We start from the raw sequence: 26,665 nt of genomic DNA, 5'->3' as shown, positions 1-26,665 counted from the left end.
TAACCAAAAGGAAAAAGCAAAATTAAACACGTTGCGTCCCGGTCGCAACTGAAATCCTCCACCTCTGTTCCACAAACCCCGGGAAAAATATTGCCTCATCCTCACGAGAAACGGAAATTACAAAACACTTTCTCTCAGAAATCGCCACCGCAGCACAACACCACTCTACGGTTCCCGCCAAAACTGATGCTAGGGTTCACTCTTCCGCTTCAGCTTCGTTGCTGCCATCACCTTTCCCAGCAACCGCCCCTTCCCAACCCGATTTCGCCGAAACCATTCTACCCGCCCGTCGTTCCCTCTGTCCCTCGGCCCCGTATCGGCCCCGGTCTGCGCGCCAGTTTCCCAGTCTTGTCCGGTTCGGTTTTCCCGGAGGATGAGCCGGACGTGGAGCTGGGGCGGCTGCTCGCGCTGCTGCCGGAGGAGATGCGGCGTCGCGTGAGCGACCACGCGGAGCTGCCGCAGCTGATTGAGGTTGTGATGGATTTGGGCCGGAAACCGCTCGCGAGGTTTCCCTCCGGTGATTTCGTAATATCGGAGTATCCTATCACGGTTCAGGATATCGAGCACGCCACTGCTCAGGTATTGGAACAATAAATAAACCATTAACTTAATGTTATCCCTAAAGTATTACCCTTTCTCTTTTAAATGGATCTGGTTTTTAGCTTAACCATAAATACTTTCGGGAAAAAACTATATGACAAATTTGAAGCTAGTTTTTCACTAAGCTAAAATTAGCTTGTGTATTTGTAACAGTACTCTTATATAACTACTCTTAATTTTTATTTTAACTAGTGTATCTGAGAATTAGCTTATGTATCTGAGAAATTTGATTTGTGACCTCTTTCAACTCTTTTCAATTTCTTCTCTTTTAAGTACTTAGTTAAAAGTCGATAATAGTTGTGGAATAAAATGTCTATGCGAGTAATACTCGACTCCTTAAAAAATATATTTTTCTTCACAAATTGACTCAGAACGAGATAGTGGCGTTGTCATGTTCTTCAAGAAAAGAAGATGAGCAAAATGTTCATGGGCAAGTGCTTGCGCTTATGCAATTATAGCTCAACAATTAGTTTATCGTAGACTTAGGTTATAATCCTCTTATGTACCCTTTGGAGTAGTTAGGATGTAGGAATTTGATTGAAAATCCGTAAGTTCAAGCTGTGGTGACAACGCTCAATGTATAAAAATATAATAATCCATTGTTGCTTAGAAGCACAAATGTGGAATGCGAACGAGATGGGGTTTTTGGATTGGACATGAACCATAACCCTTAAATTGATCATGGAAAGATATAATTATTTATAACTGTCAATTCATGAGAGGGATATCTTGCAGGTTGGTGACTTTGCTGTTGATAATCGAGCAGGAATCAGCAGAACATTGCATCGAATTAGTGCTATCAGAAATCGCAAGGGCACAATTATTGGTCTAACTTGTCGAGTTGGTAGGGCAATTTCAGGGAGTGCTAAGTTGTTGCAAGATTTGATTAAGGATGGGGCTTCTTTGTTGTTGATTGGACCTCCAGGAGTAGGCAAAACTACAATTATTAGGTTAGTGACTTTTTCTTCATATGATAAAAATGCATGAAATAGTTTCCTCACGAAAGTGTAGAATTTTGCATTTATTATACTTCTTCCTATTCTTGATTGCCATATGTATGCTGTTAGATAGGGTTGTATCATTTTCTTATAACTCATTTTGTTAAAAATTGGTTGAATAAAATCTTATCCTTAGTGTGTAAGGTTGCCTGGCAGTACATGTGTATTTTCCCTTTGTGGGTTATTTGGTATAAGCATCTCATCCAATTGAGAAAGGTGTGTCCAGTAGTAGCTTCTCACCTACTAGAAAAGGCATGTCATCTAGTGAAGCTCCTCTTGAAGACACGTCTAGTGGAAGAGCGTCTTGTACCCTAGCTATGTCTACTGTTATGTAGAGTGTCCAATGTGTTTTTGCATCTCGGGTTAAGCTGGACGCACATGTTTCATGTGCCACAAATTTTATTGAATGATACACAACCTGATTCATGGGAAGTTAGTTGTTATTGTGTTGGATAAATAGGCACCTTATGTAAAAGCTTGGAGATGAGTTGTTGAGTGTCAGTGAACTTTCGTTGTTCTTGAGAGAGTAATGTTTGAGTGGTAAACTTTGTTAAGTTCTTTCTATAACTCGTGAGAGGTAGAAGAATTTTTTTTTTTGTGAAGTTTGCTCATGGATTTAGATTGGAGTTTGTAAACGCTATAATCAAACCACATTGAATTCTTTTTGTGTTTGATTTGTTTTCTTCTTGATCCTTTATATTTGTTCTTGTCTTTATGGTGTTTGAGTGGTAGTAGTTTCTTTATTTTTCATTGAACTTGTTGATGAAATTTCACAAGTCAAAAGTCTTAGAATGTGTTGAGAGTAGCTACGATGGTGAAAAGGCAAATATTGAGGTGGCGACTAGTAGTGTCTAACTTACTAAAGGATGATGAATTCAACAATCATGTTGAAAAAAAGTTAGTTGATGAAGATGCAAGAGTTGATGATAGTTGTGTATTTCCAATGGTAGAATGAGGAGAACAATTAGAGATACTGAAAGGTATGGATATGCAAAGCTTATTGAATTCCCCTTAGTAGTTGCTATCATCTACTTTAACAAATGAGGAGAAGACTCAATGGTTAGACACCATTAAAGACATGACTTCTTTTGGTAAGTTCTAAATGCATTTGCAAATGCTATGATGAAATTCCAAGTACTAATAAGAAGAGATTAAAGATAAGAATGGTGACTAGAGGCTTCATCTAGAGTGAAGAAATTGATTATCGTGATGTATCCTCTTTAATGGTGAAACACAAATATGTCAGATGATTAACCTTGAGCAAGAACATATGGATGTTTAAGAGGGCTTTCCTGCATGGAAAATTAGAAGCGATCATCTACATGAAACAACAAATGGATTTGTAATTGAAGACAAGAAGGACTATGTAAGCTAAACAATTCTTTGTATAGTGTGAAGCAATCCTCTAGGCAATGGAACAAGAGGTTTGATGAATTCATTGAAACCATGACTCTGAGTGAGTAAATATGACGTGTTTACTTTTGTTAAGATATCATTAATATCTTAACTCTATCTTATTTTCGTCTATTTCTTCTGTGACCATTCCAAAATTTGTTCATGATGCCTTAGCCTATCTTGGTTGGCGTCAGGCCATGCTCGATGAACTAAGTGCTCTTCATAATAGTGGAACTTAAGAGCTTGTCCCATTACTGTCTGGGAAATCTGTTGTTGGTTGCAAGTGGGTTTTTGCTATTAAAGTTGGACCTGATGGTACTATTGATCGTCTTAAAGCATGTCTTGTGGTCAAAGGTTATACCCAAATCTTTGCGTTGGATTATGGTGATACTTTTTCTTCCGTGGAGAAGATGGCTTCTGTTCGTTTATTTATTGACATGGTGACTCTTCAATAATGGCCTCTTTATAACTGGATGTTAAAAACACATTCTTCAATGGCGATTTGCAAGATATTTATATGGGTTCATGAGTTCAAAATTTGTTGACACACACCTATGGATCCCAATACTAAACTTCTATTGAATCAGGGGGAGCCTATGTCAGATCCCGAACAATATAGAAAATTAGTTGGGAAATTGAATTATCTTACAGTTACTCATCTTGACATTTCTTTTGCAGTCAGTATGGTAAGCCGATTTCTTAATTCTCCATGTGAAGGTCATTGGAATGCAGTCATTCGTATATTAAAGTACATTAAAGGATCTCTTGGAAAATGGTTATTATATGGTTTTAATAACCATACAAGAGTTGTTTTTTATTCAGATGTTGACTGGACAAATCTCCTTTTGATAGAAGGTTTACATCCGGATATTGTGTCTCCATTAGAGGTAACTTGATCTCTTGGAAAAGCAAGAAACAAAGTGTTGTGGGAAGGTCTAGTGCAGACGCAGAATATAGAGCCATGGCTTCAATCACGTGTGAGCTTGTTTGGCTTAAGCAATTGCTCAAAGAGTTACAATCTGGAGATGTTAATCAAATGACACTTATATGTGACAATCAAACTGCTCTTCATATCAGTTCTAATCCTGTGTTTCATGAGAGAACTAAACACATTGAGATTTACTGTCATTTCATTTGAGAAAAGATTGTCTCTAGAAACATCAAGACTGAGTTTGTTAACTCAAATGATCAGTTAGTAGATCTTTTTACTAAATCTTTACGAGGATCGAGAATTAGTCATATTTGTAACAAGCTTGGTACATACAATTTGTATGCATCAGCTTGAAGGGGAGTGTTAAGATATAATTAATATCTTATCTCTATCTTATTTTTCAGTTTCTATTGTTATATTCTTCGTATGTATTTTGGGCTTAGCCCATATTTTCTTTATTATAAATACAACCCCTATGTGTATTTTCTACACAAGGGAGATTAATCCCAAACCTACGTTCACTATATTTAAAAACTTTTAGTTTCTAATAGAAGATTACTTCATAGTATTCCTGCTATATTATGATGGTATTGTTATAGCTAGCAATAGTAAATTTGAGATTCATAAGGTTAAGACTGAGCTGAATGAAGGATTGAGATCATTAGATGACATGATCAAAAGCATATATATGCATCTCAAGAGACTTACGTGAAAAAGTTCTTGACAAGTTTGGCATGTCCAACTTCAAACCTATTTCCATATCATTGGCTTAAATTACGATCTAAGTGATCAACACTTTGCTAAGATGGTGAAGGAACAATCTTATATGGATTTTTTTCGACATGTCAACTTGTTGGTTATGTGATGTATACTATTGAGATATTTTAGGATGTTTTAGATTTGTTTCCTATTGTTTGAATTTTGTATATTGGTTTAATTTTGTAGGGATTTGTTTCCTAGAATGGGCAGTACTTATTTCCAAAATTTTCCAATTAATCTATGTATATATAATATGTATGTAATTAGACTGAATAAGAGAGAAATTAATTTTTTCTAAACTTGACACGGTATCACAGCTCCTGGTCCTTCGGACCCTCTGATTGCTAATTTTTTTATACAACCTTCATTGTTGTGTAAATCCTAAAAGACAACCTTAATTGATGTGTAAACCCTAAAATGCAACCTTCATTGGTGTAAGGAATCACACTATTTTTAGAAAAAACAAAGAAAAGTAAATCGGACCTTCTTTAATTTCACAAATCATACAACAAAATATACAAAGGAGCATTATCTTTCCCATTGGATTAATCCATTTAGAAAACAAATTGTCTGAAAAACTCCCCCCTTTTAGCATAAACTTATAAAAGTGGTCCCTAACTATTCGCAAACCAAAGCTGTAGAAACTACCTTACAAATGTATTCTAGTTATTGTTTTAAACCTCCTCCTATAACAAACCAACAATCCTGTGATATTGTCATCATGTTGTATCTGTCTCTGTCAATCAAAACTGCCCTCAGAATTATAACCTTGTTCTAAAGGTTAAAATCGAGAAATTGGTTTTGGATAGTAGATAAAACTTCCCATGTTAATCCCTCAGATGTTTTTCCCTTCCATTGCACTAACACTTGTATTGCTGCAACATCCTTTAGTATGTTTTCCTTGAATATAGACCAGGATGAACACTTTTGGAGTGCCTTCCAATTCTAGATGAAAACAACTTCCATTGAATGACCCTAATGGCCTTAAGTTGAGATGCATAGAACACAAGATGAATTCGAGCTTGTTGTGATAATTGTAATTTGAAATTCACCTCTCCAGCTTGCTTAAGAACCAAATATGGTCCATAGTAATGTACTGAAAGTTTGGGATAAAGCTTATTAGACATAGAACTCTGTCTATGTGGCCAAATGTTTTTAGATGTACCCAATCACCTATTTTGATCTCGGAAGGTTTGCAATGAACATTAGCATGAATTGTCATTGTTTTTAGTCCTTATAGCTTTTGTCAAACATTATTTTAGTACCTTCACTTTTAAATTAGTAAACCCAATCTCAAACTTTTGAAAATATTTGAAATTAGTTTTTATATGTGCTTAACTTAACATTTAGTAATAGTTTTTTTATGCCACAAAGTTAGAGAAGAGATTAAATTCACACGTGTTTCTAAAGTTTGAAGACTAATTTATTAATTTAAAAGTATACAGACTGAAACCAAGTTTGATCAAAAGTACATGGACTAAACACATTTTCCCCTTATCACTATTATACTCATCTACCCATGGGAACTGAACACGACTTTATTCTACATTTTAGGGAAATTGCTAGGATGCTGGCAAATGATTACAAGAAACGGGTGATGATTGTGGACACCTCCAACGAAATTGGGGGTGATGGTGATATTCCTCATGCTGGAATAGGCAATGCGCGACGAATGCAAGTTCCTAATTCTGATGCACAACATAAGGTATTAGCTGTAATTGCTGGAGCAAAACCTCTTGTTTCTTTATGTTGAAGGTGTAACTATATTATCGGTGGTGACTGAGAATGTTCTGCAAGCAGTTCGAACTTATTTTTACCTTTTTCTATGTACATTCTTTAAAATATTATACAATGAATCAATCAGATTGAACGACTCTGAAATTTCGCTGCTACTTCCACAATGTACGGTTTACATAGGCTATATTTCTCTTTTTCCCTTGGGGAGCTTGGCTTTCAATTTGCCTCTAACCATCTAATGAAATGTGAACAGCCCACCCTCTCTTTTTTGAAACAAGGGTGCTTCCAGTTCTGGTGGTGCTTTAAACAATTTTATTTTCTCCATATTATTATATCTCTAGAGTCAATAATTTTAGAGGAACTATGGAACTCAATTACTTGCTGTCATCATTACTCAGTTTTCTGTTGAGGTCTATCCTCGAGAAGTACTTTTGAGAAATCAGCTTAATTCTTTTACTTGGCTGGTTAAGGTTCTAGTTTAAAAACTTGATAGGAACGACTCCAGAATTAGTAACTATTCCAATTTGCTTTGTACTTGAATAATTTTTCACCTGTTACAAAAATGCAGTAAGCTTTTCACGCTGTGAAATATAGAGCAGAATGTATGCTGTTTATGGGAAGCAAACAAGCAGAGAATGATTGTTTGAAGTGATAGTTCTTCGGGGTGCTGTTCATTCCATTCCTTGCATTTTACTTTCCTTCTTATATCCGTTAGATCCTAAAAGGAGGTTCTTTTTGGTTCTGCAAGGGATGTTTCGTAGTATAATCTGACCACATTTCTATGGTTATTGTGTAATTATTCAGGTACTGATAGAAGCAGTTGAAAATCACATGCCACAAGTTATTGTAATTGATGAGATTGGTACAAAACTTGAAGCAATGGCTGCGAGCACAATTGCACAACGTGGGATTCAGCTTGTTGCCACTGCTCATGGAATCACAATTGAGAATCTGATAATGAATCCTTCATTAGAGATGCTTGTTGGAGGGATACAGGTGAGTATACCTACATCTTAAGCAGGATGGCAAGTTGATTTCTTCTATTTCGTAATTGAATTAGATTTAGCTCCTATTTTGCAATGAGTTTTCAGAACAATTTTAAAGCTTTAGCACGAAGCTTTTAGAAATTTTTTTTCCTAAAGTTAAGTTAATCAAAACACACTTGGTATTTTAACTTCTGCCAATGTGTGATCTGTAATGTGTTTTGTAATCTGAAATGGATTAGTGGCACAAGAATGAAAGTGACATGGTGTTGACTGTATGACTTAAACCCAGAGTTGTCAGCTTTATACATCAATATCAATGTGAGTGTGATAGGGAATTACATTGTAACATACTTGAGTCTGAAATATATTGCTTTCGATGGCTTGAAAACACTGTAACGGAGACGCCAATTATTATCCAATTGTTCCAAAGATTTGGATTGTTAGGTGAAAGACACATGGTGTACTTTTATATTATGTCTCTTAGCAGTTACAAACTTATTGCACTAGTTCAAAAAGTGTGATGTAGCATGGTAAAAAATATATGTTTTTTCTCTGCTTCATGTTTTAATAATTGAATTTACAATCACCTGGAGCATCTAAATTATGGGCATAATTATTCCTTTTGGTTACTGAAGTTATATTATCATGTTTTAGAGCGTGACGCTAGGGGATGAAGAGGCCAGTCGCAGGGGTGTTCAGAAGACTGTATTGGAGAGGAAAGGCCCATCTACATTTAGTTGTGGAGTGGAGATTATTTCAAAGACAGAATTGCGTATTCACCGTAGCCTTGAAGCAACTGTAGATGCTATTCTTTCTGGTAAGCTGCCACACTGTAAGATTAAACTGTTGTAGTGCATTGGCACATGAATTTTTTCTCTTTGATTTGTTGGTGTAGGTCGTTTTCCAAATGTAGAAATACGGAAGATGAAGTCTCAAGAGCAGGAAGAGATTTTAGACAATGGACCTGTTAGTGACAGTTCTCTTCAAAAAAATGGTGAAATTATGTTTGAAGAAATTACGGAGGGAGCTGATGATCAAACCAGCCAAAATGAATTACTTTTCAAGTTGCCGGTTGACTTGGTAGAAGATTCCTGGGAACATAAATCGCCACTTAGCCTGTTTTGTTACGGGGTAAGACATTCTTATCCAATAGCCAAAACCCTACCACAAACAAATGCATGGAGTAAATGTTGATATTAACACAAAGTTTACTCCTGTTATGTTTGCTTACTTGTTGTGTGCTTCTTAATTCTCTTGATGTTATTATATGTTTTGATACAGTAATACATGAAAAGGATTAAGCTGTATGAGAGAAAAGATTTTATTGAATTGATTCAATGAAAAGTACATTAGCCTCACTCTAACCCTAAAGTAAAGATTCCAAAGAGATTTTTAGAATCCTCCAATAGTACCCTTGTAATTAATTACAATATGTCAATATCCTATTGTAGCTTAGCAAAAATATTTTCTCTTGAATCAACACTCCTCCTCAAGCTAATGAAGGGGTGATTGTTCAATAGGAAGACTTTTTGTGAACAAATATGCTAATTAAATCCCGAATGAGACATATAAAGCAACGATAAGGCCACCATCTAGTTTTTCTTTAATAAAGTGTTGGTCTATCTCTATGTGCCTAGTCTTATCATTTTGAACTTATTGTGAACAATGTTAATAGTTGATTTATTACCACAATAAAGAGTCAGAGACTCTTCATTTTTCACTTTAAGATGGTTCAAAATAATTCTCAGCCATTACAATTCGCACAAGTTAACCTTCTAGGGAATGCTTGGTGAACAAAGTATGGCCACCTTGACTTTGTCTATACCCTATGGAGATCATAATCTAAGTGAGTTTACCAAACCAAGCACAAAGCTACTATCTAAGTCCGTACAAGGTTTTCTTCAATTTAGCATAGTTTATTCTCTTTCTCAAGAGACGTCAAACCTAGAGGAATCTCTATGTTGACTTCTTCCTCTAGATGTCCATGTAGAAAATATTTTAAATATAAAATTGTTGCTATTTCTAACCAAAAAAAGTTGCTAGTGAGAGAATGATTCTAAGAGTATTTACCTTTGCCCTTGGAGTGAATGTCTCCTATAATCAACACCATAAGTCCTAGTATATTCTTTAGCAACTAATGTTGCTTTGTAACAATCCAATGTGCCATCAAATTTATACTTTACGTTATAAAACCCACCTGCATCCTACTACCTTTTATCTGTTGCTTGTCAAAATCATCCATGTTTGGTTCTTTTCTTAGGCATTCATCTCTTCATTTATGCCTTGAACCCAATTCTCATCCTTCAATTCTTGTTGAATTGATGCAAAAACTCTAACTGCATCAATGACAATGGGGAAACTTTGGTGTTGCATAGTGAGATGTTTAGCGGAAATGAAGATGTTGCATAATAAGATATTTTGGGGAGTGTTTGGGGTCCTTTTGTATAGATGATATTTTACTGTTGGAACAGTGAAAATCCTGTGTAAAATGAAGTGTCTTTCTTTGTATGTGATTGTTCATGTCCAGGATCTGCGAATTTGCTGAAATAATATTGCACAGGGTCTCTAGCCTACGTTCTTGGTTTTGTTCTCTTTGTTAACGAGGAATGTAACAAGATAGCTAAGTTAAACCTAGAGGAGAGGTGAATTGGTTTTGAAACTTCTTTCAAAAAGATTCCCTTTCTTGAAATTCTTTGTGAAACACTTTTAGTTAGAAAACCAAGATGCAATGAAATTGAGAACCAAGATTGATACAAGAATTGGAAAGCAATGATACAAGAATTTACTGAGAAAATTGAAAACACTTAAAAATGTTTTCTAGTTTAATTGGATATCAAAACTGATAATTAATTATATTGTTTTTGAACCTCTCATGAACAATTTAATTGATTATTCAAACTCTTAATCGATTGATTAGAACAAAAAACCTTTTACTCTTTAAAAACATTTTTCCTGAATTGGTTTTAGATGTAGACTATGTCCTATGACATGGAATAAATATTTGTAGTCTTCTCAAATTTCACTGCACTGGAGTACAACATATAATCTCTACCGATTTTTGTAGTTAGCATCATGGTTATCGAATCGAGATTCGTATCGTGAATCGTTTTTTGAATTTTTTTGAATCGTGAATCGAATCTTACTTTGAATCGTAAGATACATGATAAATAAAAAACATTAAAAATATCATATATTATAATTAAATCAAGATCTCCAATTTAAATGTTACATCTTAATTTTATTCTTTCATTCATCATCTCCAAGATCAATGTCACTTAGATCATCTTCTTCATCTAATATAACATTCTATGGCAACTCATCTTCATCTTCTTCATCCTCTTCCTCAACTTCTTCAACCATCCCTTCAATTCCATCATCATTTGCTGGTGTAGTAGATTTTTCCTTTATGTTTAAGTTTCTTGGACCCCTCTTCCTTTTCTTGCTTCGAGCTCCCTCTTCAGGAGTAAAAGATTCATGTATATCCATCCATGAAACATTGTTTGGTAGACAAGGATCCTCTTTTTCAGTAATCCACTCATCATCTGATTCAATATCAGATAGACATGTAGGATCATATGTATCTCCTTTCTCTTCTCTAACCTTTTGTCTCATTTCAAGTTGAAGATTATATTTAACAAAGACAAGAGCATTTAATCTTTGTTGTTCCAAGCGGTTTCTTCTTTTGGTATGGACTTGATCAAATATGCTCCAGTTTCTTTCACAACCAGTAGCACTACAAGTGAGACTTAAAATTCTCATTGCTAGATTTTGCAACTCTTTACCTTCAACACCATAACTTCCCCACCAAAGAGCTGCAATGTCAAAACTAACATTTATAATTGTGAAATTATGCTTTTAATAAAATCTTGAAAAAAAAAAAAATTTATACCAGGTTGCTTCTTATCCCTAGTGTCAATTGCCATGCTTCTTCCAAATAATCCTTGGGCTTTCTTAAATCTATCAAGTTGATCAAGTTGAAATCTAATCCTTCTATCAGGGATCATTTTTTCTATGGTCTCATACAAACCATATGAAACCTCTTCATCCGGATTGAAGTTTTTGTCATAATGAAATCTAATATAAAAAAGAAGTATAGTGTTATAGTTATGAAATTGTAATCTAAGAAAGTATAGTGTTAGTTACTTACTTAGGATTAAGGTAGTAAGTAGTAGCATGAAGAGGTCTATGTAACTGCAAATTCCAACGAGTATCAATTATTTTCCACACCTTTTTATAACGAGATTCTTCATTCTTGAAATTTGCAGCTATTTACTCTTTAGCTCTATCTATAGCTTCATAAATATATGGCATTGCAGGTTTTGAGTCTCCATCCACAAGCCTTAGTATTTTTACAAGTGGAGTGACACACTTCAGGCAATATTGGATAGATTTCCAAAATCTAACATCAGATAAAACAATGCTCACTACTTGTTTACGTTCAGTCTTACTAGCATGTTTACTAGTTGTCCATGCTTCTGAAACAAACATACCTCGAAGAGCATTTTTCTGTTGTGCTATACACTGAAGGGTTAGAAAAGCAGTTGCAAATCTTGTGACTGCTGGTCGAGCTAATTCTTTTCCTTTAGAATATTTTCTATATAAATTTAGAACCCATGTGTGTCTATAAATGAAAGTTGTGACTTTTTTTTGCATTTGCAATCGTATTCTAAAATACTAGAAGTTCACCAATGTCTTCAAGAATTAAGTCAAGACAATGAGCTGCACACGGAGACCAAAATAGTTTAGTTCTCTTCTCTTCTAACATCTTTCCTGCTGCCACAAAATTAGAAGCACCATCTGTCACAACTTGCACGACATTATCCTCCCCAATTTCTTCAATCACAGAATCTAACAATTCAAACATTTGTTTAGCATCTTGGATCACATTACTTGTATCAATAGATTTTAAGAACACTGTTCCGCTTGGACTATTAACTAAAAAGTTGGTAAGAGACCTCCCTTTTCCATCTGTCCAACCATCACACATCAAAGTACATCCCCATTTTTCCCATTCAACCTTATATTTCAGATAAGATACTCTAACTTCATGATAAGTTGGAGGCTTTAAACCCTTTCCATATTCCCCAACAGATTTCAACATTTGGGTAAATAAGGAGCTTCTTGCCAAATTAAATGGCAAAGCATTCCCATATATGCAGTTGCAAATATCTTGAATCACCAACTCTCTATCTTTAAACATTTCATTTATGGTTGACTGTTTTGCAACTCCTTGTTTCCCCTTCTTACTACATTGAATATCTGTTTCTTCAAAACAGTCTACCCGATTTGCTTCTTTTATTTTTTCTTTATCTTCTAACAACTTCAAAAACATTTCTCTAACATCATTAGGAACAGATGTACAAGCAATGACATTCTCCTTTGTTCCAGCAAGATGATATTTCATTCTTGCTACACCACCCCAACAAGTATGTGAACAATATTTGCACTTGACTAAAAGTCTATGAGGAGGAACAGTGTCACAATGATTCCATGTAATATCTATTTCTTTCTTTCTCTTTGTTTGAGACATACTCTTTTTAATTCTACAAATAAGAATAAATTCAAACCAACATTTCTTAAAAAAATATAAATTAACATTCATAATAAAAAAATATAAATTAACATTCAGAATAAAAAAATATAAATTAACATTCAGAATAAAAAAATTTAAATTAACATTCAGAATAAAAAAAATATAAAAAGAACTATCAAAATATAAAGCATAAAACATATACTTTATTTTAAAGATTAATTATGTTTTAGTAAACTATGAAAAAGAAACGTAAATTATGCTAAATTATTTTAAAGTATAAAACATATTTTATTTGAAAAAGAAACGTAGATTCTGATCTTTATGCTAAAAAGATGGAATTTAAACAAAAAATAAAAACGTAAAGAAAGATCACGTGTGAAGGTTTCCGTAAAAGTGAAATAAAAGGTTGATGTGATGTACATTTACTTTTACAGTAAATTAAATATTATTAAAATTAAAAATCTAGAAAATTCATAAAAAGGAATATATGAAAAAGCCAGTGGCAGAAAACATTTGAAAACATTTGGGCAAAAAACATTTAGGCAAAAAACATTTGAGCAAAAAACACTTCAGCAAACCTGTTCCAAATGCTTTCAGGATGCTTTCTTCTTCACGCGGTGCTTTCTTCTTCACGGGCAGTCAGGTTTTTTATGCTTCTTCTTTTCTCTTGCACTTTATGCCTCTTCTCCACCTTCTTATGCATCTCATATTTCTTTCCCTTCTTAATTTATAACCAAATATCCTTCCAAATGTGACTCTTCAGTTTGGGTTTTTTCATTTTCGATGTGTATTGCATGTTGCGTGAAGCTCATCCGGTGTGAGTAGCAGGTCTGAGTAGCGTGTAGGTAGTGTGTCTCGTGAGATGTGTATTTTGAGAAATATTTTGGGGAAGTGTAAGCGTGGGCAGAATCGGCTGAAACGAAACTGAATCGGGAATCATACGATTCCTACACGATTCATCCGATTCAGAACACGATTCAAGTCAGAAAACGATTCATCTACTGATACGTTTCGTTGGACCAAAATTTCGAACCATATCGCGATACGAATCGTACGATTCTAACGATTCTAACTACCATGATTGCCACCTCAGGGCAACTACGATGAAGCAAGTGGAGGCAAAAACACGTGTTGGGTGAATCCCACTAATAGAGAAAGAAGATGCCTGTGTAGTTTCATGGCTATGCCGATGGCAGATGACTCAATCGACAAATCGGAGTACGGTGAATACCTTCGTGTGATCGCTAATCTAATTGGAGGTTCAATGTTACGAAAAGGTTAACCCGTTCGTACAAGAACACAAAATCCCTTAACAACTACCCCTCCTTCAGAGGCTAGCACCTGACAGCCTGGTGAATTCGGAACTCCCCCTTTGTTGGAGTAGTTTCCTCCCCGAGGTCCAAACTCGAGACATTGGGTTCGTTGCAAGGCTCTGATACCATTGTTACGAAAAAGGTTAACCCATTCGTACAAGGACACAAAATCCCTTAACATTCAACAATCGCAATGGTAGTGGAAAAGGCGTGACATAGTTGGTGGTTGTGAAAGACAAGTTGGGTGCATTTCAGGCGACCCCAATAATCAAAGAAAATAGATGCACTTTAAGCAACCCTAAAAATACGAACCACAACTAAGATGGCTATGAAGAAATGCGAAAGTAGAGCCCTTGAGTCGAGGACTTTGATATCAACTTGAAAAAGATTAAACTGAGAGAAAAGATTTTATTGAATTGATTCACTGAAACAATACACCAGCCTCTACATATAGAGAACTCTAACCATAGAATAATATGATTACATAAAGATCTCTAAAATCTCCCAACAACATACTATTTTAGCTTGTCAAAAATGTTTTCTCCTGAATCCAAATCTTTGTTGATAGATAATGAGATACAAAGAGAATTTTACAACTTAATTCATAACCACCTCATCAGCCCCAACAAACATTATTTAGAGTTAGTTAACTCACTCTAAAACTAACTACTCTAACAGGTATGCAGTTTTTTTATCCAAATAAAATTTGAGCTTGAATTTCCTTAAATTTCTTTCTCCCATTTAGTGTATTCTGGTGCCTTTCACTTCTGATTTGATGTTGACAGTGTTGACAATTAGATAAACCCATTTTATTGTGAGTCAAGAGTAACTCCTGCAAACGTAGGGAGTATGGAGTTTAAAGCATTGTTGGTCTAGCAGAGTAATTAATAATTCTTTTTTGTTTTTATATTTTATCATCTGGTTAACTTACAGACTGGTCAGTAATTCTAGATTTTAGACGCAACTGTTATTCAAGGGATTAAGCAGTTGAAAATCAATGATGGGGGCATTCAATTAACTGATAATATTAGTGAAGCAAATGCTTTGCTTGCCTTGCAATCAAAGCTTAAAAAGAATCCAGGGATCCAGGCTGCTGCTAGATCTCATGATATTCCCATTTATGTAACAAAGGTAATGATTTCTAACATTACGTTTACATCTATACTCTGTCATACACTTTTTCTAAAAAAATATTATTTTTCCCTTCTAGACAAGTTCTTTGGATCATGTAACAAAAGCTATACGGGCATTAGTAAGTGATTATGAAGATGGTGTAAAGGACTTTGAAGTAACAGACAAGATAAAATCATCAGAGATGATTGATGCTTTGGAGGTAATTTAAATGTTGTAGTTTTAACATCTTTCCTTTTCCCTTTTTTTTTTCTTTTATTTGAGGCTATCAATTCATGGTTAAAATCACTAGTTGTGTAAGACATAGATAGCTCAAGTCCTATATTTAGCCCTAGACATATGGAAATGAATTCAGAAATAGTCATTTAGCTGTTTGGATTCTGGTCTCAGCATAATATATTTTCATTATTGCTTTTCTGTGGTATCTTTGCTTGTTTATTTGTAACTTCATTACTAAATTTGTGGTGTTTCTTACAAGAAATGCAGTGGATATCCAAATTAAGTATTAATTGTTTAAAATTAGCATTGAAATGTAGTTGCGGAAATTGTTTGAAGCAGTGAAATGTGTTCCTAAAATGATGATGAGGATGCCCTTAATGGCCTGAGTTGCAATTTAGGTGACTTTAATTTGGAAACAGAATTAAGAAAATTGACGTAGGTTGAAACAACAGATGCAGCGTGATCAATGTAATTGTGGCGAAGGAGTAGGAATGAGTGGATGATAATGACTAAGATTTAGGTAGTATAGCAGACTTTTCTTTACCATACCCCAGTTTTAGAGAAGACCCGTAGCCAAGCATTCCTACATAGGTAGTACTGGTACTTTTTATCTAAAGCCCACATCCAATGGTACCAATATCATCATTTTAGTTAAATGAATAATTTGATGTGCCGTTTCTTTTAGCAATTAGTAAAACAAAAATATTATTTTGTTATTAAAATTATTAAAAATATAAAACAGAAAGCATTAATTAGTGCAATATCTTATTCAATTAAAAAGAAATAATTTCTAAAGATCTTTCAAGTTCTAGTTACAGGTTATAACAAATATGTAGTTATATATAGTGGTATGGAATTGGTTAGAGTTGTATAGCGATATGGGGTAGTTGAATACTAAAGAATTCACATTTTTCTCCGTAAAGTCTTTCTGCTCGTTATCTTTACGGGACCCATAATCATTTGATTGACAAAACCACCATATCCATTGCAAGTAATATTTTTTATCCACTATTGGATTTGAGCCAACCTTCTTTGCATAGGAGAGAGCTAGAGTGATGGTAAATATAGAACTAACCTTGCTGCATGGTGGTGGTGCTTTTCTTAATTGTGTTGATTGACAAGGTGAGGAGAAAAATCTCACTGAGTGTTGTTCTAATAAACTTCTCTAGAAACACTAAGAAGAAAATAAAATCAATTTGTTTATATTTAAAATTAGTATATGCATAAGCTAATGTATAGAAAATTTCAGATGAACTTCTTAAAAGCTTGTTTGACTTCTGCAAAAACTTACTTTTTTACTTGTACACAAGCTTATTATAAATTTATTTCATTTTCTTTTTATTTTCTATTGGAAAGTCGCCTTTTTGTGTACACTCCTATCTTGCCTTAGTTGACAACTATTTGGAGACTATCTTAATTTTAATTTCATGGGTGACGGATTAGTCTAACTATCGTTAGTGATATGACAAATAAAGTTTTGATAGATTTCACTTTTTAAGCTGATTTGATGGAGTTGAGTTAATTCATAACATAATTTTTTGTGGTATCAATGCTCATCTCAGATCTATTATCTGTATATTTGCATTGCCATGTTCTAGGCCGAGCCCTTGGACATGAGAGTGTTGGAAAGTTGTCTTAGAGTCACTTATAAACTGTTTTTGTTGCGTTTTCTTTGTGCATGGCTTGTATTGTAGCCTCTAGGGTGGTGAATGTTAGACTCTAGAAAATGTGTGGGTAAACCTGTGTTCTCCTCTTGGAGAATTCTCTCATATATATATATATATATATATATATATATTGAATACATACATATTTGCTGCCCATTAAAATATCTAAACTGCCAGATATACAATGTATCCTAATAAAAGAATAATATTTACAATACAAAATTAGCATAGATTTTGCTGGTTTTGATGACGAGATAATTTGCCAATCACGTAATTAACTTCGTTGACATCCCCCCTCAATTTGATACCTATAAGTCGACCAACTTCAATTTGCCAACTAGGAAATTATGATGTTGTCGAGTCAATGATTTGGTGAGGATGTCTGCAATCTAAATAGAGGTTGAAACATGAGGAAGTGTGATAATTCGGCGATCATAGGCATCCCTGATGGAGCAGCAATCAAATTCTATGTGCTTTGTGCGTTCATGGTAAACTGGATTGGCTGCAATTTGGATGGCACTTGTGTTGTCAGCATGTAATGGTGTCGGTTGGGATGGAGAGAATCCAAGCTTAGTGAGAAGACCACGAAGCCAAATTATTTCAAAGCATGCAGCAGACATGACACGATACTCAACTTCAGTATCGAGACAAAATCTTGTTTCTTACATTTCCATGAAATGGAAGCATTGCTTAGAAACATACACCAACCAGTAGTAGATTGCCTCGTATCTGGACATCCAGCCCAATCAACATTGCTGTAAGCTTGGAGAGTCACAGGTGAACCAGTGGGAAAAAATAAACCACGATGAGAAGTGCCAAGGAGATAACGGATAATTCGGTGCACTGCAGAGAGGTGGTAATGTCTAGGAGATTGCATGAACTTATTCACTGTGTTAACAGCAAAAGAAATATTTGAAGGAGTGATGGTTAACTTAGGTATATAAGACTACCAACCAACTTGCGATAAAAAGTAGGATCTTCAAGAAGGTCACCTTCATCTCGTCTAAATGTGGATTTAGTCAGGCTGGCTAGCGCAATCAAATCATCAATATATTTGTGTTGATTTACAAATATGCTAGTGGGTGCATAATGCACCTCTAAACCCAAGAAGTAGTTGAGTCGGCCAAGGTCTTTCATGTGGAAAGTTGAATGCAACAATGTTTTAAGTTGAGAAATATCCTCTTCATCAAAACCGGTCACCACGATATCATCCACATAAGCAAGGAGTATGACAAGTCATTTAGAAGTCCTTTGTAGAAAAAGAGATGAATCATATTGACTTTGGGTGAAGGAGAAACCAAGTAGTGTGGATCTAAACTTTTCAAACCATACTTGTGGTGACTGTTTCAAACCATATAAAGAGTGTTTTAGTCTACAAACAGTATTAAGTGGTGCAAGCATACCAGTAGGTAGGAAGTTTGATGTAAACTTCTTCCTTGAGGTCTCCAGGAAGAAAAGTGTTTTTGATGTCCATTTGATGTAAGGATCAAGATTGAGACACAACTAGTGCTACAATAGTGCGAACATTGGTCATCTTGGCTACCGGTGCGAAGGTCTCATCATCGTCAAGTCCATACTCTTGTTTATTTCCCAACACAACCAACTGAGCTTTGTGACGATCAATTGATCCATCGAAACGAAGTTTAATGGAAAACACAAATTTGCTGCCCAAAGGTTTAACAGAGGGAGGACATGGCACAACATCCCATGTTTGATTTTTTTCAAGTGCCAAGAGTTCTGCTTCAATAGTCCGCTGCCAACATTCATGCTCCATTGCCTGCTTATAAGATGAAGGAATAGAAACAGAGGACAAAGTTGCGGTTAAGGATAAACTATACTTTTCAGGTGGTTTATGAACGTGGGTGCTACAACGTAAAGGTGTTGGGTCTGTTGGGAGAGGATCAGCTACCCAGGAATGATTTTGAGGGGGTCCAAGAGATGGTGTAGACTGATGGTGAGTGGTCTTACACCGTCTTTGATAAACCAAGAGAGGTTTTTCTGCAAAAGAATTAGAAAACATTGGCAAAACAAAAATTGGAGAACGAGGAGAGTCATGGTGAGTGGCAAAATGATATTTATTTTCTAACAAAATGACATTTTTAGAGATGTGAATCCTATCAAGATGGAGATCATAACATAGAAAACCCTTTTGCTGAGAAGAATAGCAAGGAAAAACACATTCAACATATTGAGCAGTGAGTTTATGACCTTCGTGTGAAGGAAGATGGACATAACACACGCAACCAAAGGTACGAAGAGTGGAATAGTCAAGTGGATCGCCAAACAGCCGAGTGAAAGGAGAATCATTATGTAATGATGGTGATGGCAAACGATTGATGAGGTGAACCATAGTGGATAGAGCTTCACACCAAAACCTAGATGGCACATAAGATTCCTATAAAAGAGTACGAACAACATCTAGTAAATGACGATTTTTCCGTTCAGCTACCCCATTCTGTTGGGAGTTGAAGGACAAGACCGTTGAGATATGATACCATTAGATTGAAGGAATTCCTGAAACAAATGAGATGTATACTTCCCCATTATCAAATTGCAAAATTTTAATTTTGGAAGTAAGTTGGGTCTGAACATAAGCATGAAAAAGTTTGAATGTAGAGAAAACTTCATGTTTAGACCGCAAGAAATAAACCCATGTGAAACGACTATAATCGTCAATAAAAGTGACAGTATTTGTACTTAGCATGAGACGGAACAGGGGCTATCTTCATACATGACTATGGATTTATGTTTTGGAAATGATAAAATTTTACTTTTGCCAAGCTTACAAGAAATGCAATCACATTGAACAACATGAAGAGGTGGAGAATTTTTATTGCCAAGAAAACCAGATTTAAGCATAGCATGAAGGACATATGAATTTGGATGTCCAAGACGCTTATGCCACAAATGGTAATATAAATGAGCAGAATTACAAGAAATTACAAGAAATAAAAGGTAAGCTATGAATGGAGGACAAAGGTAAATGAAGAGGAAAAAGACGTCCAACTTTAGGCCCCTTCGCAATCATTTTCCCTGATCGTTGATCCTGCACAAGACAACCAGAGTGTGAGAATTCGACATGACAATTATTGTCAACTAATTGACCAATAGAAATGAGATTAGTAGTGAGGCCAAGAGAGACAAAGACATCGGTGAGAGACGAAGAAATGTCACCAATATTTGTTATAGACAAATGATTTTCATCAGTATGAATCATGAGGTTTCCAGAATATTTGGTGGAATTAGTAAGGAGGTGGGGATTGTTGGTCATATGGTTTGAGGCACCAGAATCAAAGTACCAGAGGGGAGAGATGGAAATTTTTTTACTTGAAATGCCCAAAGCAGAAGATGCCAAAATGATCATTTGCTGAACCATCTCAGGGGTCAAGGGTTGATTAGAGGCAGAAGGATTTAGAATCAAAGTACCAACAAAGATAGTCAAAGCAGTGGCAGATTTCTTGGACGGCCTTGTGGGACAATCTTTAAGAATGTGCCGATCTTTTTTGCAGTAATTTGTGAACACAATTGGAAGCATAATGACCAAACTTTTTGCAACAAAAATATTGGACAACACTCAAGTCACGATTTCGTGGTTGGACTTTAGCAGCGTAAGTCACGGGAGCATGTGTTGATTGTTGATGGTCCATGGTTGATTGTGTGAGGAGTCGTTGTTCTTCACGAAGCAACTCATTAAGCATGTATCCAAAAACAGGAACCAGATCTCGATTCATGAGATTGGAACGAACACCTTCAAATTCTGACCAAAGATTTATAAATTGGGAATAAAATTCTGAGATGGACAGACAGTCTTGTTGCAACAATGCAATGTCATGTTCGAGGTTCGTGAAATTGAGATAATATCAAGATAGGATCGTAATCCAGTCCAATACCATGTTAGACTCTAGAAAATGTGTGGGTAAAATTATGTGTTCTCCTCTTGGAGAATTCTCTCATATAAATTGAATACATACATATATGTTGTCCATTAAAATATCTAAACTGCTAGATATACAATTACTCCACAATGTATCCTAATAAAAGAGAATAACATTTACAATATAAAATTAGTATACATTTGGCTGGTTTTGATGACGAGATAATTTGCCAATCACGTAATTAACTCTGTTGACAGTGGAATGGTCCCGCAGTAGCAAGACATATATATGACTTAGATAAAGGTTATTCAGATTGGTAGTCCTTACTTGATGAGTTAATTTAATAGGATTGAGTTAGGTTTTAAGTAAAACTAAGATTTTATTTACTTATGAGGGCTAACTTTATCCAAAGAGACCCGATTCTATCTACTGTCAATCAATATTTGATGATTGATTACTGATATTATGAACTGAATGAAGTAGAAATGGATTCCATACTCAACGTTTGCTGTATTCTTGAGCTGGTATGAAACAGTGTGCCATATTTTGCAACTGAAATTCAATATATACACACGTCAGTTAAAGTTACTTAATAATGGTTGGCACAATCTCTTTCTGCATATTTCAGGAGGCACGAATGGCTATAGAGCATACGGTTATTCTGAAGGGAGAACCTGTGGATCTACTACCAAGATCATCTCACATAATATCTCAGCAGCTAGAACTTGTTCGTAAATACCAACTAGAAATAAGGAAAATCAGTGGAGAGTCAGGTGTACATCTACGCATACTTCCATCCCATTATGAAACTGATGAAGTAAAAAGTAGTGAAACTTTTGAGTTCGATAGTGAATTAAATGAATTTTCCTCCAATGGCCAAGTGAATGGCTCATTCAACACTCTGGATAGATTGCCCCTTCTACCCGAGTAGGTTCCCTTGTTGTGTTTCAATTGCCGTTCGTACATCCTTTTATGCATTCAACCTTGACCGAAGAAAATTGATATATTGAAATGGAAGGTGATAGATACAAAGATAGACTCAATTGTATATTCATGAAATATGAAGATTAAATATAAACCCTCGTGTTGCAAGGGTATAAAACTGTACAAGCCATGTAATTTGTAAACATGTAGAAAAACATTTTGCAGTGATTTATGAAGTGTAAAACAAGATGTACAGCATACCACATCTAATATCACCGTTGTGTACTTTCGTTTGTACAAAATTTGTATTATTTTTATCAGCTTATTTAATGATCTCACTTCAAGTTCATTAAGATAGAGCATCATAAGGTCAATTACTTCATTCAAGAAATTGTGTACTTTGAAGTTTGATGACTCTCTCATAGATGTCCTAAAAAATGAAGGTGTATGTAAATTGTCTTGACTTTTATTAAGTTTCAATTATTAGTTATAATAGAATAATTTAATATGTGAATGTAATAATTATTTTAATTTATCTAATTAAAAACATTAATTAATCAATTAAAAGATTATAAAATATTTTATATGATTAAATATGTTTTTAATATTTATTTATATGTATACATTAACAAATTTTAAAAATTAAAAAATTAAAAAATTTGAAAATAAATTTAAAAAATTAGAAAAAAAACTAAAAAGAATAAAAGAAGGTGAGAGGTTGATCTGGTCTAGTCCATTAGTTTGTATTGTATGAGATCGATTATCATTATTGACATGTTTTTGTTTGATTGGCCATCCTGGCCCAATTCATTTTTTACGGGTCACTGATGGGTCAGGCCATTAGTTGATCGGGCCGGATCAAAATAGGTCGGACTGGCCTGTTTTGCCATCCACAGAAACAAGTTAGTTTGTAAAATTGTTAGTAATCAGTTTGTTCAACTGTTAGACCTTTGTAGCTGTTAACTATTTATAATAGCTTTTGTTGTAAGTGGGACCAATAAATACAACTGTGTATTCCTATTGTGAGACATGATAATAAAATCAATTCATTCTTCAATTGAATTCAATTTCTCTACTAGTTGTCTTCGATCGCTTTCTTCGTGATTCTGCTATAATCTTTGTCGTCTTTGTTTGTGTATATTTTTTCGTCTTTTCACTTTGTGTGCTTCACAATTACAAATTGTTCATTTAGGTTTAAGTTTGTTAAATTACACTTTGCGACATCTTTGTTTTTATGGCTTTTGCTTTGTAGTCTTTTCCAACCTCAATTGTTAAACAATTTGGTGACTCAGATTATTTTTATTGGTGACATGATGAACAAATAATCAAATCTCATCAATTATAACAATTTATTGTAAATCCAATGGTTCCACCTCAATATCTTACTCGACATGGTTGTATTATTGACAATGTTAATTTTGAAGACCATGTTCTTGGCTCTAATCACTCATATAAGGTTTGGGAGAAAATTGATGTATACTTTAGTCTTCAAACTGAATCTCATGCACAACAATTGTGTTGCGATACATGTTATTGTACTTGATTCCAAAACAATTGAAAATTATCTTCTTAAGAATATAAGTTACATTCATGAACTCACTAATTTTGGTGTTTTTGTGCATCATGAAGAACATGTTTATGCTATTTTTGGAGGACTTCCCTCCAATTATGCTCCAGTGTATTGATTATTGAAAGTAAGAAACACATGCCATTAATTGCTAAAATTCAAATTATTCTATACTGTCATGAAAAGTGGTTGTGTCTAGGAGACATAATGTTTTGTCTCACCATCATTGAACTATACTAGCCTTGTATAGTCGTGGTGGTGGTAGTAATTGTGGAGGCTCTTGTACAAATATTTGTTCTTGTCTTGAAAATATTGGTAGATGTTGTGTGGTGGTAAATTTCCCAATTTTCAATGTCAAATATGTATATGTTCAAACATAGCCAATGTTTGTTATTTCAAATTTGATATTTTCTATCGATTTCTAAACCCTTGTACTTCATCGAAGTTGCTACTCAACAATACATTCCTTACTTAGTTGGCTCATATAAAACATCAAATACTTGGGTAAATCCTAATAATAAGCCTAGTAACAATAATCACTTATGCAATGCTAATGATGTCTAATTCTCAAGGAAATGCTAATACCTCTTGAATACCAAACTTTTGTGTTAACTTTCATGTTATTGGTGAACATTCAAATATTAAAAAATTTCAATATTTCAATGTTACAAATCAAATTTTCATTGGCAATGGTGCAAGTTTAAGTATTCATAGTGTTGGTTTCTCTTTTTTTGTGTCACCTTATGATTAACATATTACTCTTGAACTAAACAATTTGTTACATGTTCCTTCTATTACTAAAAATTTGTTAAGTATTAGTCAATTTGTTAAAGATGAATTAAATTTCTTTGAATTTCATTATGACAAGTATTTTTGTCAAATCCTAGGAGACATAAAGTTCTTCAAGGAATTGTTGGTGTTGGACTTTATTCATTCAATAATTTTTAGCTTCACAATCATTTTTCTCAATTGCACTCATTCTTTAAGTCTATTGGTTCTTTTTTCACACCTTGCTATTTGTTTAGCATTGTTAACCCTAATTTCAATAAAGTAAATCTCCTTTTGCTTTTTGCTTGATGCTTTTTGCTTTCCTCTCTCCTCCACCTAGGCTCCACATCACAATTTGTCTTCTATAATGTCCACATGCGGCACAATAGACTTACTCATCCAAATAGTCATGTAATGTAAATTGTAAAGAAACATTTCAAAATTTCTCCATCCAATAAACTTTATTCTTACTTTTGCTCGTCCTATTGCCTTGGAAAATCACATAAATTGCTTTCTCAATCCTTAGAGTTTGTATATTCTCAAAATAAGTTGTTTTTAACGAATTTTGGGGACTTGCTCATCTTAGTTCTCATGTAGGATACAAGTATTATGTTTATGCATATTCCAAATATATGTTGATTTTTTCCATTAAAATCCAAATATGAAACATCAACTATAATTCAAAATTTTAAATTAATAATTGAGTAGCTTAAAATATAGAGAAAATGTTCAATCTAACTAGGTTTAAAAATATTGACCCTTAACAAATTTTTTAGCTCGTCGTGTTATAAATACAAACTCCTTTTTCTTCAAACACATTCTTAAAATGGTGTCTTGAAATGAAACATAGGCACATTATTGATTTGGATCTCACTTTACTGCATCATGCTTCTTTTCCTATAACTTTTTGTAAATTTTTTTATTCCTTATTATGTTCTTTTTAATAAAGATTCATATTTCTACTTTTAAAAACCTTCGATTGTGTTTGCTTCCCACTTTTTTAAGACCTTATCATCCCATAAACTTGATTTTAAATGTAAGAAATGTCTTTTCTTAGGATATTCTCAATTACACAATGGTTACAAGTGTCTACCATATAGTGAAAAAATATGTATTTCTAAGGATATTCTCTTTAATGAACTCAAATTTTCTTGTGTTGGTATTTTTCCTAACACACCCAATTATGTCAAAAATATTAGTTGGTATTTTAACTAAAGTCCCACTCTTACACCAATCCAAGCTTTTTGAAATCCTTTATCATTTACTTTTATAACACGTAATTATAGTACTACTCCTTTTGTGTTAGCTACTACCCTTTATACAGTCAAGTCATCATCCTATGAGTTTGTGTCTAATATTGCACTTGTTGTTATCACTTACCTACCACCTTCTCAAACTCTTTAAGTTTTAGTGGGCTACCAATTTTTGGTTCAATATCTACACTTGTGACGTGAGAGAGGTTGAGAAGGTGAAACAAGATAGATATGTTTAGGGTAGACAAAAGGTGGTGGGTAAGGCATATTCTTTATATAAAACAAGTAAGATATTTATGGTGTGAGTTTTGGACAATTGTTGTAAAGGCCATGTCCTATGTTTAATATGTACAAGGGAAGACACATGTTATTACATGTGTATGCCGTGTAGATGCCTACGTGAATTTCGTTTGCCACATGAGACAAAATTTAACGCCATTGGATAAGAGGGACTAAATCCATTGCTTTAGAAAATAAAGGAACAAAAAAATCAAAGTTTTGAGGAGGGACCAATTGCAATTTTTTGTTATAGTTGAGGGACCAAAAACATATTTAACCTTTGATTTAACAATTGATTGAGGTTTCGAACTTACCCGTCCATGAGAAGTCATTCTTACAATATGATTTCTTCCACATATATCCTTTTTTTTCTTGTTATGAAGGTCTAGCTAGGTATGTAAACTTTTTGGTTATTGTGACTTTTAAGCATCCACTTTCCAAGAGTCATGACTAGAGTGTTCTTTATAGGATTTAAGGTATCTACAACAAAACACTATTTTAGACTTTGGTACCTAGATTTCATTAGGTCTTGTGGTTAGGTTTAGTATAAAATACTTTCTTCTTGTTTTGACTATTATGATCACTACTAGATGCTTTGAAGTCATGTGTATTTGTTTTATTAGTATTCGTTCCTTTAAATCCAATTCAAGTTTTATCAAATGACTTTCTAGAATTTCTTATAAGTAAATCTAATGAATTTTCATTTGTTTTTTTTTATAAAGATAGCAAT

At 34.2% G+C, this 26,665-nt stretch overlaps 1 protein-coding gene across 6 annotated transcripts; it reads left to right on the top strand.

Annotated features, from left to right (window-relative positions):
• Window positions 1-22,370, top strand: LOC114170712 (uncharacterized protein ycf45). Of its 6 annotated transcripts, XR_003601128.1 has the most exons (10): window positions 1-579; window positions 1,336-1,550; window positions 6,238-6,388; window positions 7,225-7,416; window positions 8,061-8,223; window positions 8,302-8,537; window positions 13,537-13,582; window positions 15,186-15,383; window positions 15,463-15,585; window positions 21,773-21,886. XR_003601128.1 is itself a non-coding variant. In XM_028056252.1 (9 exons), the coding sequence occupies exons 1-9, from the start codon at window positions 187-189 to the stop codon at window positions 22,073-22,075; spliced, it is 1,956 nt and encodes a 651-aa protein (XP_027912053.1). In that variant the 5' UTR covers window positions 6-186; the 3' UTR covers window positions 22,076-22,370. The 6 variants fall into 6 exon arrangements, 5 of the variants coding, with proteins under 5 accessions (XP_027912055.1, XP_027912054.1, XP_027912057.1 ...); XM_028056252.1 differs by lacking the exon at window positions 13,537-13,582 and having other exon boundaries at window positions 6-579; window positions 15,204-15,383; window positions 21,773-22,370; XM_028056254.1 differs by lacking the exons at window positions 15,186-15,383; window positions 15,463-15,585; window positions 21,773-21,886 and having other exon boundaries at window positions 13,537-14,824.
• Window positions 22,371-26,665: the final 4,295 nt, after the last annotated feature.

The sequence above is a fragment of the Vigna unguiculata genome, chromosome 11, assembly GCF_004118075.2.
Source record: "Vigna unguiculata cultivar IT97K-499-35 chromosome 11, ASM411807v1, whole genome shotgun sequence".
Taxonomy (NCBI): domain Eukaryota; kingdom Viridiplantae; phylum Streptophyta; class Magnoliopsida; order Fabales; family Fabaceae; genus Vigna; species Vigna unguiculata.
The sequence above is the reverse complement of the archived record's forward strand: the minus strand, read 5'-3'. Positions and strand labels throughout refer to the sequence as shown.

Excerpts from the sequence above, each read along its gene's own strand:
- LOC114170712 (XM_028056252.1), top strand. The coding sequence starts at position 187 with ATGCTAGGGTTCACTCTTCCGCTTCAGCTTCGTTGCTGCCATCACCTT. Across the intron at positions 580-1,335 it reads TCGAGCACGCCACTGCTCAG|GTTGGTGACTTTGCTGTTGA; the intron begins GTATTGGAACAA and ends GATATCTTGCAG. Across the intron at positions 6,389-7,224 it reads ATTCTGATGCACAACATAAG|GTACTGATAGAAGCAGTTGA; the intron begins GTATTAGCTGTA and ends GTAATTATTCAG.